The sequence below is a fragment of the Crinia signifera genome, chromosome 8 (genome assembly GCF_055691185.1).
Source record: "Crinia signifera chromosome 8, ASM5569118v1, whole genome shotgun sequence".
NCBI classification, from domain to species: domain Eukaryota; kingdom Metazoa; phylum Chordata; class Amphibia; order Anura; family Myobatrachidae; genus Crinia; species Crinia signifera.
The window spans coordinates 44155887-44170333 of NC_139224.1; the positions used below are offsets into that span (position 1 = coordinate 44155887).

At 44.8% G+C, this 14447-nt stretch overlaps 1 protein-coding gene across 4 annotated transcripts in view; it reads left to right on the forward strand.

Moving 5' to 3' along the window:
- Window positions 1–14447, forward strand: part of FLNB (filamin B) — a 223960-nt gene that overhangs the window by 153838 nt on the left and 55675 nt on the right. For all 4 annotated transcript variants that reach the window (XM_083156251.1, XM_083156253.1, XM_083156252.1 and 1 more), the window contains exons 19-24: window positions 3371–3488; window positions 3605–3867; window positions 7315–7912; window positions 9028–9201; window positions 11627–11789; window positions 13239–13399. In XM_083156251.1, coding sequence (XP_083012377.1) covers window positions 3371–3488; window positions 3605–3867; window positions 7315–7912; window positions 9028–9201; window positions 11627–11789; window positions 13239–13399 — 1477 coding nt within the window. The remainder of the gene's footprint in view (window positions 1–3370; window positions 3489–3604; window positions 3868–7314; window positions 7913–9027; window positions 9202–11626; window positions 11790–13238; window positions 13400–14447) is intronic.

The window sequence follows — 14447 nt, forward strand, 5'->3', positions numbered from 1 at the left end:
AAAGGGCCACCCCCTTACAGCAGACAGTTTTTGAGGATTCTGGAGAAGGCAGTGTCAGGGTTGGGAGCAGAGCCGGCCCTAGCCAATATGATGCCCTAGGCAAAAGTTGGCCTGGTCCCCTTTAGCATTGCCGCTATTTCCACCTCTGATTCAGCATCCATAACCCAGCAGAAGAGATCACAGCAGCAGCCAGCAACACCCACCATCCACTGGCACTGGTTCAAGGTTTGCAGCGCACACAGTCTCCTGGGGGCCCCACATACTGTACACCCTGCACCCATTTCATTCTACTCACCTCAACATCGCTCTGGCAGACCGGCGGTAATGATCACTGGGAAAATGGCTGTGACGTGACCCATATTCACATTACACAGCATGTAGTGACCCATACTCACATTACACAGCGCACAGTGACCCATATTCACATGACATAGTGTAGTGACCCATAGTCACATTACATAGCCCATAGTGACCCAAAGTCACATAGCACGTAGTGACCCATAGTCAATGTTGGGGCGTGGCCTAATCTCAGACCCCCTGTGGCCACACCCACTTTTGAAAACCCTCTCGTGCTGAAGAAGCGCAGGTACCACTAGCAGGCAGGGGAGGGTGCACTGCTGACAGAGCTTAGGGGGAGCCCTCTAGCCTGCTATATACCTCTGTCAGTGCCCGCTGTCAAGGCAGAGACAGCCCTAGGAAGGCTTGAATGCCCCTAGGCATGGCAGATGCCCTAGGCAATTGCCTAGTTTGTCTATGCCTAGGGCCGGCTCTGGTTGGGAGGGTCTTAACTTTACTGGACAGGGCGGCACCAAATTTTTTTGGCTAGGTGGTAGTTAGCCTTGTATATATGTATATTTTTTTAAGATAGATAGATAGATGGTGATCACAACCAAAATTGTTGATGATCACTAAAATCTAGCCCATTAATGGGAATAATATTTGTAACATTGGTCCAAAGGTATTAAGGGGGGTATGCAATGTGCCACCGCTATTTCCAACGTGGGAAATAGCGGCGGCTCCCTATTCAATGCGGTCATTAACGACAGCATTGATGCAGGATCACGGCAGAACGGACCCGACTTCAGAAGCTGTCGGTCCCGTTCTGCCAATAACGGCCGTGGATTGTCATTATCCAGGCCGCAGATCAACAATCCACGGCCGTTTTTGCGGCCACGCCCCCTTTGCGCCCATCGGCAGGTGGGACATTGAATCCCGCCTGTCGTTATGCGGGATTCAATGGGGCCAGGATCATGGCTGTAGGCAGGGATTGACAGCCGTGATCCCATCAGGCTTCTAACATTCACATCAAATGGTACAGAACATCTATCGTGGCAAAAGCTCTTCATGCCGATGTGTCCAATTACCCTGATTTAACCCCAAATGTGGAAAAGAAAGTCTTATCATTCCAGATAACAGCAGTAGACGTGCCGTGTCCTTAGTGCTGGTCACAGCAGTGCTCTGGTTATTTTTAACAACCGATGACGTGGAGAAAGTATCATATGGCAGCTCAATTCTCCTTAATTACAGCTCAATTAAATAGGTGTCTGTCATTTTTTTTTTTTTCATACATAAAACCTTCAGCCGGAGAAATATGACTGGAAAATGCATCTGGCGAGTTACAATTGAGCTATTTCAGCAGTGTGTGTACTCAGGCTCATTGGCAGCCATGGAGATAGTCAGAGAACATGTAGCACACGCGCCAAGCCATACTAAACAAGCTTGTTATGTTGTCTGTGTGCCAGCAATTTGTAAGAGAACTCTAAGAAATGCAGTTTGCGGGCTGCTGTTGTCTTCGGGCCTGGATGACGTCGTTCTGAGGATGTATGGCTGGTCTTACGGCGCTCGCACGGAGCAAGAACATGACTCCTTCTCTAGGCCCGGCCAGAAACATTGTGGCTATGAGGAATTTTAATAAAAAACATTATATATATGTGTGTGTGTGTGTGTGTGTGTGTGTGTGTGTGTATATATATATATATATATATATATGTGTGTATGTATATATATGTGTGTATGTATATATATATATATATATATATATATATATATATATGTGTGTGTGTATATATATATATATATATATATGTATATATATTTATATATATATATATATATATATATATATATATATATATATATATAAAGGAAAAATGTGTATGAATCATGTCAATAAAAGTTTCCTAAAGTATCTAAGAAGCCGCCACCAAGTCTCGGGGGGGAGGGGGAGTGATGCTGCCGCCGCCAAGCACAGGTGGCAGGGAGATGCGGCCGCCGCCGAGTCGGACCCCGATCGAGGAACGGGGTTGATGCAGGCGCCGCTCACCTGGCTCCAAGGGGGAGGGAGGAGCTGCTCCCAAATGCCGACCTCCAGTGTCCGGCCCCAGGCAAATGCCTAAAGCTGTCTAGTGGTGGCGCCGGCCCTGGGAGTTGGTTGCTATAAGCAGGGCCGGACTGGCCTACAGGGGCAAAGGGGAAAACCCTGGTGGGGCCCACTGCCAAGAGGGCCCATTGCCTCCTCCATAGCTCAGGATCCAAATTGTGTAATTAATTTATACATTATACGCATGCTATATTCTATTGCACAGTACTACAGTGCATTGCTGTTATTCGTATGGATATTATCATGCAGCCTCTAGTAGTATTTACTATATATATTTATCAAAAGGTACAAACCATGCACTTCTTTAATGGTTAGCCATGTCGGTATGAGGACTCTAGCCACACCATCACTGGTGGCTGGCCACACCTCTAAAAATGGGCACCCTACCATTCCATTACCCTAGAGGGCCCTTCTGCAAATGGGTGCCGGATGACCTCCAATTGGGATTCCGACAGGCATTGCACCGACATCAGAATCCCAACTGTTAAATCTTTGACAGTCCGGATCCCAATTTACAGGGGCTATTCTCGCTCGCGGGGGTCCACAACCTCTAAAGAGGGAGAATATAAACTGTGGCGAGTGCAGCAAGCCTGCAAGGGGCTCCAATGCGCTCGGCCCTCTGTTGGAGTACCGGCAGTCGGGATACCGATGTCGGTATCCTGACCGTCCCGACTGCCGGGACACTATACCACAGCCCCGCAAAGGTGTGACAAACAATGGAATCACCCTGACAGAAACCAAATTGATTTTGTAATCTTTATCATGTGAAAGTAAGGATTTGGTTATTGCCTTTTTTTGCAGTTTACTTTGTGCCAGTGTTTTTAGCTTGTGCAGTGTTAACTTTACCGGGAATTAGTTTTTAATTGTGTTCTTAGCACTTCCATTAATAATACACAGATGTTTCAATGTGTGTCTGTTTGTCTGTGATGCAATGTATTTTCTATTGTCTCTTGTCCGGGACTAAGCCATTATAAAAACTGTATTTTCTAGGGAAAGATCAAAGTAGACGTGAACTATGGAGGGGACCCTATTCATAAAAGCCCGTTTACAGTGGGGGTGGCGGCTCCCTTGGACCTCGGCAAGATCAAGATCAATGGACTAGATAGTAGTAAGTGTTTGTGGGTTTCTTTTACAAAAAAGTGTACTCTGGGGGGATCTGACTGATGAGAGCGCCCTGCAGGTACACTGTTGTCTCTGATTAAACCTCTGTCCGTCTTCTTTCAGGAGTTGAAGTTGGTAAAGACCAGGAGTTCTCCATAGACACAAAGGGAGCTGGAGGACAAGGTAAACTTGATGTCAAAATGACCAGTCCCAGCAAGAAATCTGTCCCGTGCTTAGTGGAGCCAGTTCCTGGCAAAGAATCCAGCTCTGTGAAATATATCCCCAAAGAGGAAGGTGTGTACGATGTGGAGGTGAACTATGATGGGAACCCAGTGCCGGGAAGTCCATACACAGTGGAAGCCACATTGCCGCCTGATCCTACAAAGGTAACCCAGAATCATATCAGTGTTTGTCAGTCTACTGTATCTTGTTGTAGGTTCTCAGTTATAGATGTAAATACCAGTAAAACAGTAATAATGTAAATGTCCACCAATGTGAAAAAAAGACCCCAAATAGCAGCAGGATATATAATATGTTGGTAGATAATATTTTGGGTGAAATGTAATAGGATGAGAGATTCAGAAAGTGAGAGATTTGGTAAGAAATCTCCAGGGGCGAAATGTAATAGGGTGCGATTTTTTAGACTAAAAAAAAATCACACCAAATCGCACCTTTAAAAATCGCATTTTTTGCCGCGAATTCGCATATGTGATGAGATGTGAATTTGCGGCAAAAAATGCAATTTGCCGCGATTTCGGCCGATTTTTAGTCATGAAAATGTGCGCATTTTCAGAAATGCGATTTTGTGCAAAAAAAAAAAGTTTTAAAAAAAACGGCGTGGGGTCCCCCCTCCTAAGCATAACCAGCCCCGGGCTCATTGAGCCGGACCTGATTCCAAAAATACGGGGGACAAAAAGCATAGGGGTCCCCCGTATTTCTGAAACCAGCCCCGGACTCTTGGACCGGTCCTGGTTCCAAAAATACGGGGGACAAAAAATCTGGGGGTCCCCCGTATTTTGAAACCAGCACCGAGCTCCAACAGCCCGCGGTGTCATGCCACAGCCGGGGGACACTTTTTATACAAAGTCCCCCGGCCAAAACATGAGCACCGTGGCTGGTCAGCCTTGGACGGGGTACCTGGAGGAGTGGGGACCCCCCCCAATAAAGGGGCCCCCCCCCCCAGGCTTCACCCGTCCAGGGCTGAAGCCTGGGGCTGTCACCGGCGTCCGTGGCCAGTGGACGCCGGCCTGATAGGGTTAAATCGATCATACGTTACATTGCTTTATACCGGAGAACTACAAGTGCCAGCATGCGGGGCATTAATGGGCCCGCTGGGACTTGTAGTCCACCTGTAAAAAGAATGTTTATAAAAAACACACACACAGAGAAGTAAAAGTTTATTACACACACACACCTCACTTTTACACCAGCGTTACTTACCATTCCTGGATCCAGCGCTGGTCTGGCTGCTTCACAGCCGGCTCCCCCCGCACTGACAGGCAGCGGGGAGAACCGGCTTTCTCCGTTGCCTCTAACAGCTTCTGTAGCGCTGTCCCAGTGCTACAGAGGCTGAGAGCGCGATTGGCTGAGCTATGCGTCTCCATGGAGACGCATAGCCCAGCCAATCAGGACTGAGCTATGCGTCTCCATGGAGATGTATCGGCCAATCGCGCTCTCAGCCTCTGTAGCGCTGGAACAGCGCTACAGAAGCTGTTAGAGGCAACGGAGAAAGCCGGTTCTCCCCGCTGCCTGTCAGTGCGGGGGGAGCCGGCTGTGAAGCAGCCAGACCAGCGCTGGATCCAGGAATGGTAAGTAACGCTGGTGTAAAAGTGAGGTGTGTGTGTGTAATAAACTTTTACTTCTCTGTGTGTGTTTTTTATAAACATTCTTTTTACAGGTGGACTACAAGTCCCAGCGGGCTCATTAATGCCCCGCATGCTGGCACTTGTAGTTCTCCGGTATAAAGCAATGTAACGTATGATCGATTTAACCCTATCAGGCCGGCGTCCACTGGCCACGGACGCCGGTGACAGCCCCGGGCTTCAGCCCTGGACGGGTGAAGCCTGGGGGGGGGACCCCTTTATTGGGGGGGGTCCCCACTCCTCCAGGTACCCCGTCCAAGGCTGACCAGCCACGGTGCTCATGTTTTGGCCGGGGGACCTTGTATAAAAAGTGTCCCCCGGCTGTGGCATGACACCGTGGGCTGTTGGAGCCCGGTGCTGGTTTCAAAATACGGGGGACCCCCAGATTTTTTGTCCCCCCGTATTTTTGGAACCAGGTCCGGCTCAATGAGCCCGGGGCTGGTTATGCTTAGGAGGGGGGACCCCACGCCGTTTTTTTTTTATAAAAACACTTTTACACATTTTTATTAACAGGACCATGCACAGATCTCAATGATCTGTGCATGGTTCTGTCAAATTCGCCTGTCAGAACCTGGTCTATTTTTTTTGCGATTTTTGGTAACGTTTACCAAAATTTGCACCCTATTACATTTGCGAGTTGTATACTTTATAATGGGAAAACATCTGGATGCGATTTGAAATGTGACTAAAAATCGCAACTTCCAGAAGTGCGATTTCGCGGTAAAAAGTGCGATTTTTTTTTACCGCGATTTTCAACCTATTAAATGTGCGATTTTCGGAAAATGTGCGATTTCGGACGTTTTTGACCAAAAATCGCACATGTCTAAAAATCGCACCCTATTACATTTCGCCCCAGGTTTTTTTTTTAAAGCGGAAATCATTTAAACTGCAAAACCAGTTTGATTTTGCGGTGTAAATGATTGCCGCTTTAAAAAAAAACCTCGAGATTTCTTACCAAATCTCTCTCTTTCTGAATCTCTCATCCTATTACATTTCACCCCAAGTGTTTATATGTTTACTTGCAAAAGTTTGTATGGGCTCCAATATACCATCCAATGGTGTAAAATGTACATAGCATGTCATTTTGACAAGGAAAGTGGCCCCTTTCAGCTGTGGGCCCCATAGCAGCTGCACTCCCTGCACCAATGGTAGTTGCGCACTTGATGTATGGAGTTAATAAGCCCATCAAAAGTGAAAGCTTTGCAAAGTGCATAACTTCAGATAGGATTACTAGGAAGGGATGAAATGGTGGCTTATCACGATTATCACAGCAGGCTGTCCATTTAGTTAGTCTGTCATTTTGGCATCCATAATACAATGAACACAAAGACAAAGGAGATCATGCATAATATCCTCAGATCCATTAAGGCAGTTGTTCCCAAACTGGTCCTTAAGGCATTCCGCTTTGGAAATAATGTACCAACTAAGCGGCTTCTAACTCTCCTTTTACAAACACAACTGACTGGAGCTGATTGGTTGGAATTATTTCCCATGGGATTGTGTCAGATGTCCTGGAAAACATGCACTGTTTGGTGTCCTGGGGACTGAGTTTAAGAACCAATGGGTTAGACTATTTGTGCACAACACATGGATATTCTTAAAACCTGACTGTTGGGGTGCCTTGAGTGGCTAGATTGGAAACCCAGTATTACTTTATTTTTTTAACAAGTATCGCCCTTACAGTCTCAACAAATCTGAAAAAAAAAGATATTGAATCCACATATAGGCAAAGTTATGAACAGAATAATGTCTAGCAGCAAAACCTGAAATGCTGCCCTGCAAACTCCTGTGTAATGGCCTCCATTTCCTTATTTATTTTTAGGTTGTTTTTCTTTCCCCATAAGGTTGACCTTCAGCAGCTCTTAGTACTATTCATGCTGTGTGTTAGAGTCAGTAACTGAAGACTTAGCCAATGGAAAAAGATTTAGTTTGAGAACTTTCTGTAAAACCTGAATGTTTTTACTCCCTTAGGTTAAAGCGTATGGGCCGGGCCTGAAAGGTGGGCTTGTTGGGCAGGCTGCAGAATTCACCATTGACACTAAAGGAGCAGGCACTGGAGGTTTGGGCCTAACTGTTGAAGGTCCCTGTGAAGCCAAAATTGAATGTTCCGACAATGGCGATGGCACGTGTTCCGTCTCCTACCTACCTACCACACCTGGGGAATACTTTGTCAATATCCTTTTTGAAGAGACTCATATTCCTGGTTCCCCCTTCCAAGCCGACATTGAAATGCCCTTTGATCCTACAAAAGTCATCGCCAAAGGTCCCGGCTTAGAGCATGGCAAAGTAGGGGAGGCTGGCTTGGTTCATGTGGACTGTTCACAAGCGGGTCCTGGAGTTCTGACAATGGAAGCAGTGTCTGATTCTGGTTCCAAAGCAGAGGTTTACATCCAGGATAACAGTGATGGAACTCATGCCGTTACCTACCACCCAGTGTTTGCTGGCATGTATACATTGTCTATGAAATATGGAGGTGAACAAGTGCCGAAATTTCCTTCCAGGGTTAAGATTGACCCATCGGTGGACACCAGTAAAATCAAAGTATTTGGACCTGGAGTAGAAGACAATGGTAAGATAATGTCATACTGCTTGGCTACATGTATCACTTACTCTGATAAATAATACAACTGCATCTTAACCTTAAATTTAACAGAAATGCAGTTGATGAATGCACAGAGTGGTATGAGAAAGGAATTTAGGGGTAGATGTATGAAGCAGTGATAAGGGAGGAGAAGTGATAAAGTGCCTGGTGCTTTATCACCGGCCAATCAGCTCCTGACTGTTAAGTTACAGGCTTGGTTTAAAAAGGAACAGTCAGGAGCTGATTGGCTGGTGATATCTGGCGATGCCCCATAGAAGCCTGTGGGCTTCTAACGCGACCAAGCTGTGCTGCCCGGACCTGTGACCTCCTCCTCCCTGCACTGTGATCCTCTTCCGGGTGCAGGGAGGAGGAGGAGAGCCCAGCCCCCCCTGCAGCAGCAGCATCCAGGCTGGATAAGAGAGGGAGGGGGGAGCCGCCGGGACCCACCGCTCATCGCTGGGTCACCGCAAAAGACAGCTCTTAACGCAAGAGCTGTCTTTTGTCATAATTATCGCATATGTTAGATCATATGCAATAATTATGTTTCGGTAGCCGACGATGGGCAGCGGTAAGGGGGCGCGGATGTTAGAGCATCCCCCCCATATTCTGCAGCGCTTTACAAAAAATAGTTGGACATTTATATTCCCTACCACATGTACACGCACACACATTCATTCTTGGGTTAATTTTGTTGGAAGTCAATTAACCTACCAGTATATTTTTGTAATGTTGGAGGAAACCGGAGTACCCAGAGTAAACCCATGCAAGCACAGAGAGACTATACAAACTCCACACAGTTAGGTCCTTGATGGGATTCGAACCCATGACCTCAGTGCTGTGAGGCAGTAATGCTGATCATTACACTGTCCGTGATTATGAAATATGTGGTCTCCTGGCTAGCATGCTTGGAACAGATGTAACAGCACATTGAATAATAATAATCACTCCTAAATTAATCTGGTTCTGCCTAGTGGTTTATTTTTCTGACTTTTGTTAAAATATGGTTTGGAACAACTATACTATACATAGATTATTTCTGCTTCTCTTTTAAATAGATAGAGCGATATTGTATCAATGTGTTATGGAACCATGCTCTTTTGCAGGTGTTTTCAGAGAAGCTACAACCAATTTTACGGTGGACGCTCGATCTCTGTCACGGACTGGGGGAAACCACATCAAGTCCAAAATCACCAATCCATCTGGGGCATCCACAGATTGTCTAATCAAAGATAACGATGATGGCACATATGACGTGGAGTACACACCCTTTGAAAAAGGTAACCTCTAACACCATAGACTATATAATGGTTGAAAATAAGTGGATCGTGTTTTTATGAAATAGAGTATGCCTGCTGCAGAACCTCTTTATTGGAGTTCGCCAGTAACATAGCACCAGAGGCAAAGACTGGTAACTGGCACAGATACCCTGGGGATCATGCCTCTGTATGGGAAGCAGGCTCAAGGGGCAAAATAAAATAGTCAAGGGTCAGATTTTGCAGACAGGGAGACTTTGCATGGGAAATATCTATAGTCAAAGCATATATTTCATAAGTGTGGTTTAGGAAAACGAAAACCTTGTCCCAGACGTTGTGAAGCTCCGGGAACTTTCTATACAGACTTAAATATGTTAGACCTGTTCTTTTACAACCATTGCAATAAGTGATTTGGTGGCTCTGTTATTTCCGGTTGCCCTACGTAATGGAATTGACATATGAGTATGCACAGTATCCCTATGCAGAACATATTGGGGGTTATTCTGGTTGATTTGCAAGGCTGCAAATTTGCAGCCTTGTGAGTCCACCAAACCCCGCCTTGCGAATGGTTGGCTGGCGCCATCCATTCATAAGGGTGATTAGCTTGCAGGGCCTGCGAATGGATGGTACACAGTAACATCCATTTGCAGCCTTGTGGGATCCGCCCACATCATTCGATGGTCAGCGACATCCCGTGATGTCAGCTGCCCATCCCCCATACCTTTGTCTTGGCCTCATTAGCATAATAATGTCCAGCGTTCTCATGGGAACACCCATGAAACATTGGACATTCCCATATGCTAATGGTGCCACATGCTGCCCCACGCCCCTTTTCACCCCCTGCCTGCTGTCCTGGGTGCGTGCAACCAGCGAACAGTCTGTTCGCCATGGGTGCACACACCCTGTGTATGCACATGTGCAGTACAGAAACATATGTCCCCGTGCAAACACAGCCCTACTGCGCATCAACCAGAATAACCCCCATTGACTACATACCCTGAATGTCTGAATTTCCAGAAGCTTTACTGGACTCCCAAGAGAGCAAAGTACTGTAGCTACCGGGGCACCATCGACTAACCCATGGTTTGGAAGAGGAGTGCATCAACATAGTCCCACCGACTACTGGGGCAGATGTATTAAGATTGGTGAAGAGATAAACTGGAGATAAAGTGGAAGGAGATAACGCACCGGCCAATCAGCTGTGTTTGAAATATGACAGTTGGAAGTTCATTGGCTGGTGCGTGATCTCCTTCCACCTTATCTCCAGTTCATCTCTTTGCCTGGTTTAATACATCTGCCCACTTGTTCAGTGTCATATTCTCATCATTAAGCATCGCGAGAATGTGATCCATCCCCCCCCCCCCCCCGCACACACACACACGCCCCATGTATAACTTAGAAGCTACTTAAGTGTATTAATAATAATAATAATTTTTATTTCTTTTTTTAGTTTCATAACCTCAAACCACATTTTTTATTCTAATCCCAGTTCTGTTTTTTTTTGGTTCTTTACTTTGTGGTTACAGAAATTTTATGTCTGTGAAGTAGGAAACCACAACTGAGAAATGACAATGACGCATAGTCCAATATTTAAAAAGTTAATTTATTGGCTTAACTCATGTAACTCATATTTTTTCTTCCAGAGTTCAATGCCCAACTTGAATGTGCATCTACTTGGATTACACCTTTCATTCTGGGCAATGGGCTACTAAAACTCAAATGTCTATTATGGATGTCCTCTACTTTATCATTATTGCACAACCTGAGTAGACAGCTTGGTAGAGGGCCCAAACCACTTCCCCCACTCTCAGCTCTCACTGGCTGCCTGACACCCACACAGTCTCTTCCAAGCTGCTCCCTGATTACAGCAGGGAACTTCTATAACTTAAGGCTGCATGCTAATGTACTCCAGAGCCTTATGGGGAGCAAGCGGTTTCCCCTTTGGTATAGAGGTGCAAGGTCGAAACATGCATGTGGACATGGGCACACTAGTCTTGCCAGCTATGCTGTGAATAGGATGCATCACTGGGAAACAGAGCATGGCTACATCTGTGTATACAAGTAGCTATAGAGAAAATGGACACTCCAGTGTTTTATGAAGGGAGCCAGGATAGATGCAGTGTAAGATATGGAAAACTGCACTCCAAGTTCCGATTCAAACATCAAAGTGTTTACTTAGAGCACTTGAAATATATCGTACAGCAATGTTCTGGGCTTCCAAGTGCCTTCACTGAGGAAAGGTACCTGGCTGTCTGAAACGTTGATGTATTTTTCAAATACTGTAAATAAACATTGTGACGTTTGATTAACACAGTGGAGAGCAGGTTCCCATATCTTCATTACTGAGCTGAGGCTGAGCTGATTGTCCTGTATTTGGCTACAATGGTTGCTGTAGGTATAGTGCGTGTTATGGATCGAAGTTCTAATATAAAGTTATTGTGTTCTTAAGGTGTCCATTCTGTGAAGGTGACGTATGATGATGAACCTGTACCGAAAAGTCCATTTAATGTTGGAGTGACGGAAGGCTGTTTTCCCTCTCGGGTAAAGGCTCAAGGACCTGGACTTCAGGAGGCTCTCACTAACAAACCAAATGCCTTCTCTGTAATAACAAGGTACAAAATCATCAACCTCCATGTTACCATATATTAAAAAGGAAAGTAAATGAACTGCATTGCATACATGCTAAAATAGGCCCCACTGCATTGTACCTCTGCTTCAAAAACTCAAGTATATTCTCTAATAAATAATCAGAGATGAGCCTTAAGGCGTCATTAACACAACATATTATCCAGCCCATCAGGAGCGCAATGAAACCACTTCATGATCCACAGTAATCAAGAGGCCACAAGTCACATACTATTTTTGCTATCTTACAAAATCTCCCACAGGTGGCACTCTTCTAATTGCTGTATCCGGATACATCAGAATATCACAAAAACATACCACACTCCCTATGGTTTAATGTGTATAAATGGTAAACTTTAGCCAGATGTATGCAATAAATACTAATATAATTTAGTAATTATGTAGGAGGACCAGTCCTCTGACCCCCTGCCTCATGCCTTGACCATCTCTGCCTGCTTACATCCTGCTATTAAGCCACCTCCCAATTGCTTGCACCTCATGTAATCTGTCTCCCCTTCCTACTAGATTGTAATCTAATGAGTAGGGCCCTCTTCCCTCCTGTTGTCAAAGCCCACTTCTCTTCACATTTCACTCACAGCTCTCCTATACTCAAACCTCAGTGACCATCTTCGTCCACATCCTCATCTCCATCATTGGCCACCAGCCCCTAGTACAGGCATTCCCAACCACGGTCCTCAAGGCACACCAACAGTGCAGGTTTTAGTGATATCCAGGCTTCAGCACAGATTGTTTAATCAGAATCCCTCAGATACTAATTAAGTCACCTGTGCTCAAGTCTGGATATCTACAAAACCTGCACCGTTGGTGTGCCTTGAGGACCGTGGTTGGGAATGCCTGCCCTAGTAGTGTGTTGATCACGTCCTCACTACTTACCTCTAAGCTGTAATGTGTATTGAATGGTGGCGCTCTTTTTACCTGTACTATATTTTTGTTATTTACTTACTGTTATGTTAGGTTTTGTCTCCCTGTACCGTTCCTTTGTACGGCGCTGTGAAACACGTGTGGCGTCTTATTCAAATATATATTATTATACTTTCATTTATGTTTTATTCATGAATTATAAAAAAAATACATACTTTACTGTTCAGTTAACTTACTAATGCTGACTAAATAAATATGGCTTACAGTGCTCCCACAATGCATCACTTTGACCACACGTTTCTTTGGAAAGTTTTTTATTGTGCTGTGTTTTGTCTGGGATATAGCATTGTATTGAATCCATCATTCCAATTGCATTACTGGACAACAATTTTCTGTGCGATACTTTGTTGTGTGTAGTTTGCAGAGTGGTGATCTTATTATAGTGGAGCAATAGGCCATTAAACTGTACATGAACTTGTTGCCTTATGCTAGGCTGGTAGATATTGAGTTTAAGCTATTTTTGCTTAAATGACCTGTTAACTGTCTTATTGCAGAGGTGCTGGAATTGGGGGTCTGGGGATTACAGTCGAGGGTCCGTCAGAATCCAAAATGTCTTGTAAGGACAATAAGGATGGAAGCTGCAGTGTTGAATACACCCCATTTGCCCCAGGAGAGTATGATGTGAATATTACATATGACTCAGAGCATATTCCAGGTAAAATAAGCTTCCAGTAACTAAACTTAATGCAGTCTGTCTTGCTGTAAATAGATATAGGATATCCCAATACAGTATAAAGTATAGGCTTTGTGTTAACTTAATTATATTTGATGGTAGATCATCTATATTACTGTAATGTCAGTATTTTTAAAATGGAGCAAATACAGTATAATTAAATGTAATATGTGTTATTTCACTTTATATGTAACCTATTCCTTTTCTATATGCCTTAATGTCCCGGCGCATAGAGGGGGTGAAGTTTATATTGTGCTGGAAATGATATATTTGAATAATATACCAGTAATGACAGGTACATTCATACTTAACGACGTACAGTATATCCTGTATGTCATCTTTTATTCCTCTGCAGCGGATTGCCATGTCAGGAGGGGAGTACTGACTTCTGTAAATTAGCAGGCATAGGGCCTGATTTCAGGTTTTCAAGCAAAGCCAAACAGCACATAGTTGGGCAAACCCATGTTGCACTGCAGGTGGTGCAGCAGATGTAACATGCACAGAGAGATTTACATTTTAGTGGGTTATATTGTTTCTGTGCAGGGTAAATACTGGTTGCTTTTGCATGTAACCCACAAATGTTTAATTTTCAGTTTGTGCATACCCCACCCAAATCGAACTCACTGCACATGTTACATCTGCCCCACCTGCCGTTCATTGTTTGCTTGGAAATGGCCATAGTTTGAATGACAATTTTGCAAACTTTCTGTGCTGAAATGATCCGAATGGTTTGTCTGATGCACAAATGTAGGACCAGGGATATCAGAGTGATACCCCCTTAGACTGCCACAGTAAACTTGGTTATTGCTGGGCCTACCTGGCTCGTGGCTCAGTCTAATATACTCTCTGGAAGTTGAATTGTATTTTATGGGCATTCAGTTCACTTGCAAAGGTCCACCCCTCTCAAACCAGCAAGCTCCAGAATCCTAATGATGACCAAATTGCCGCTTTGCAACGCTAATACAATGCTACATAGCGGCCATGTTCTAAATCTTGGCGAGAAATAAAGTCCCAATCAACCAGTCATTTT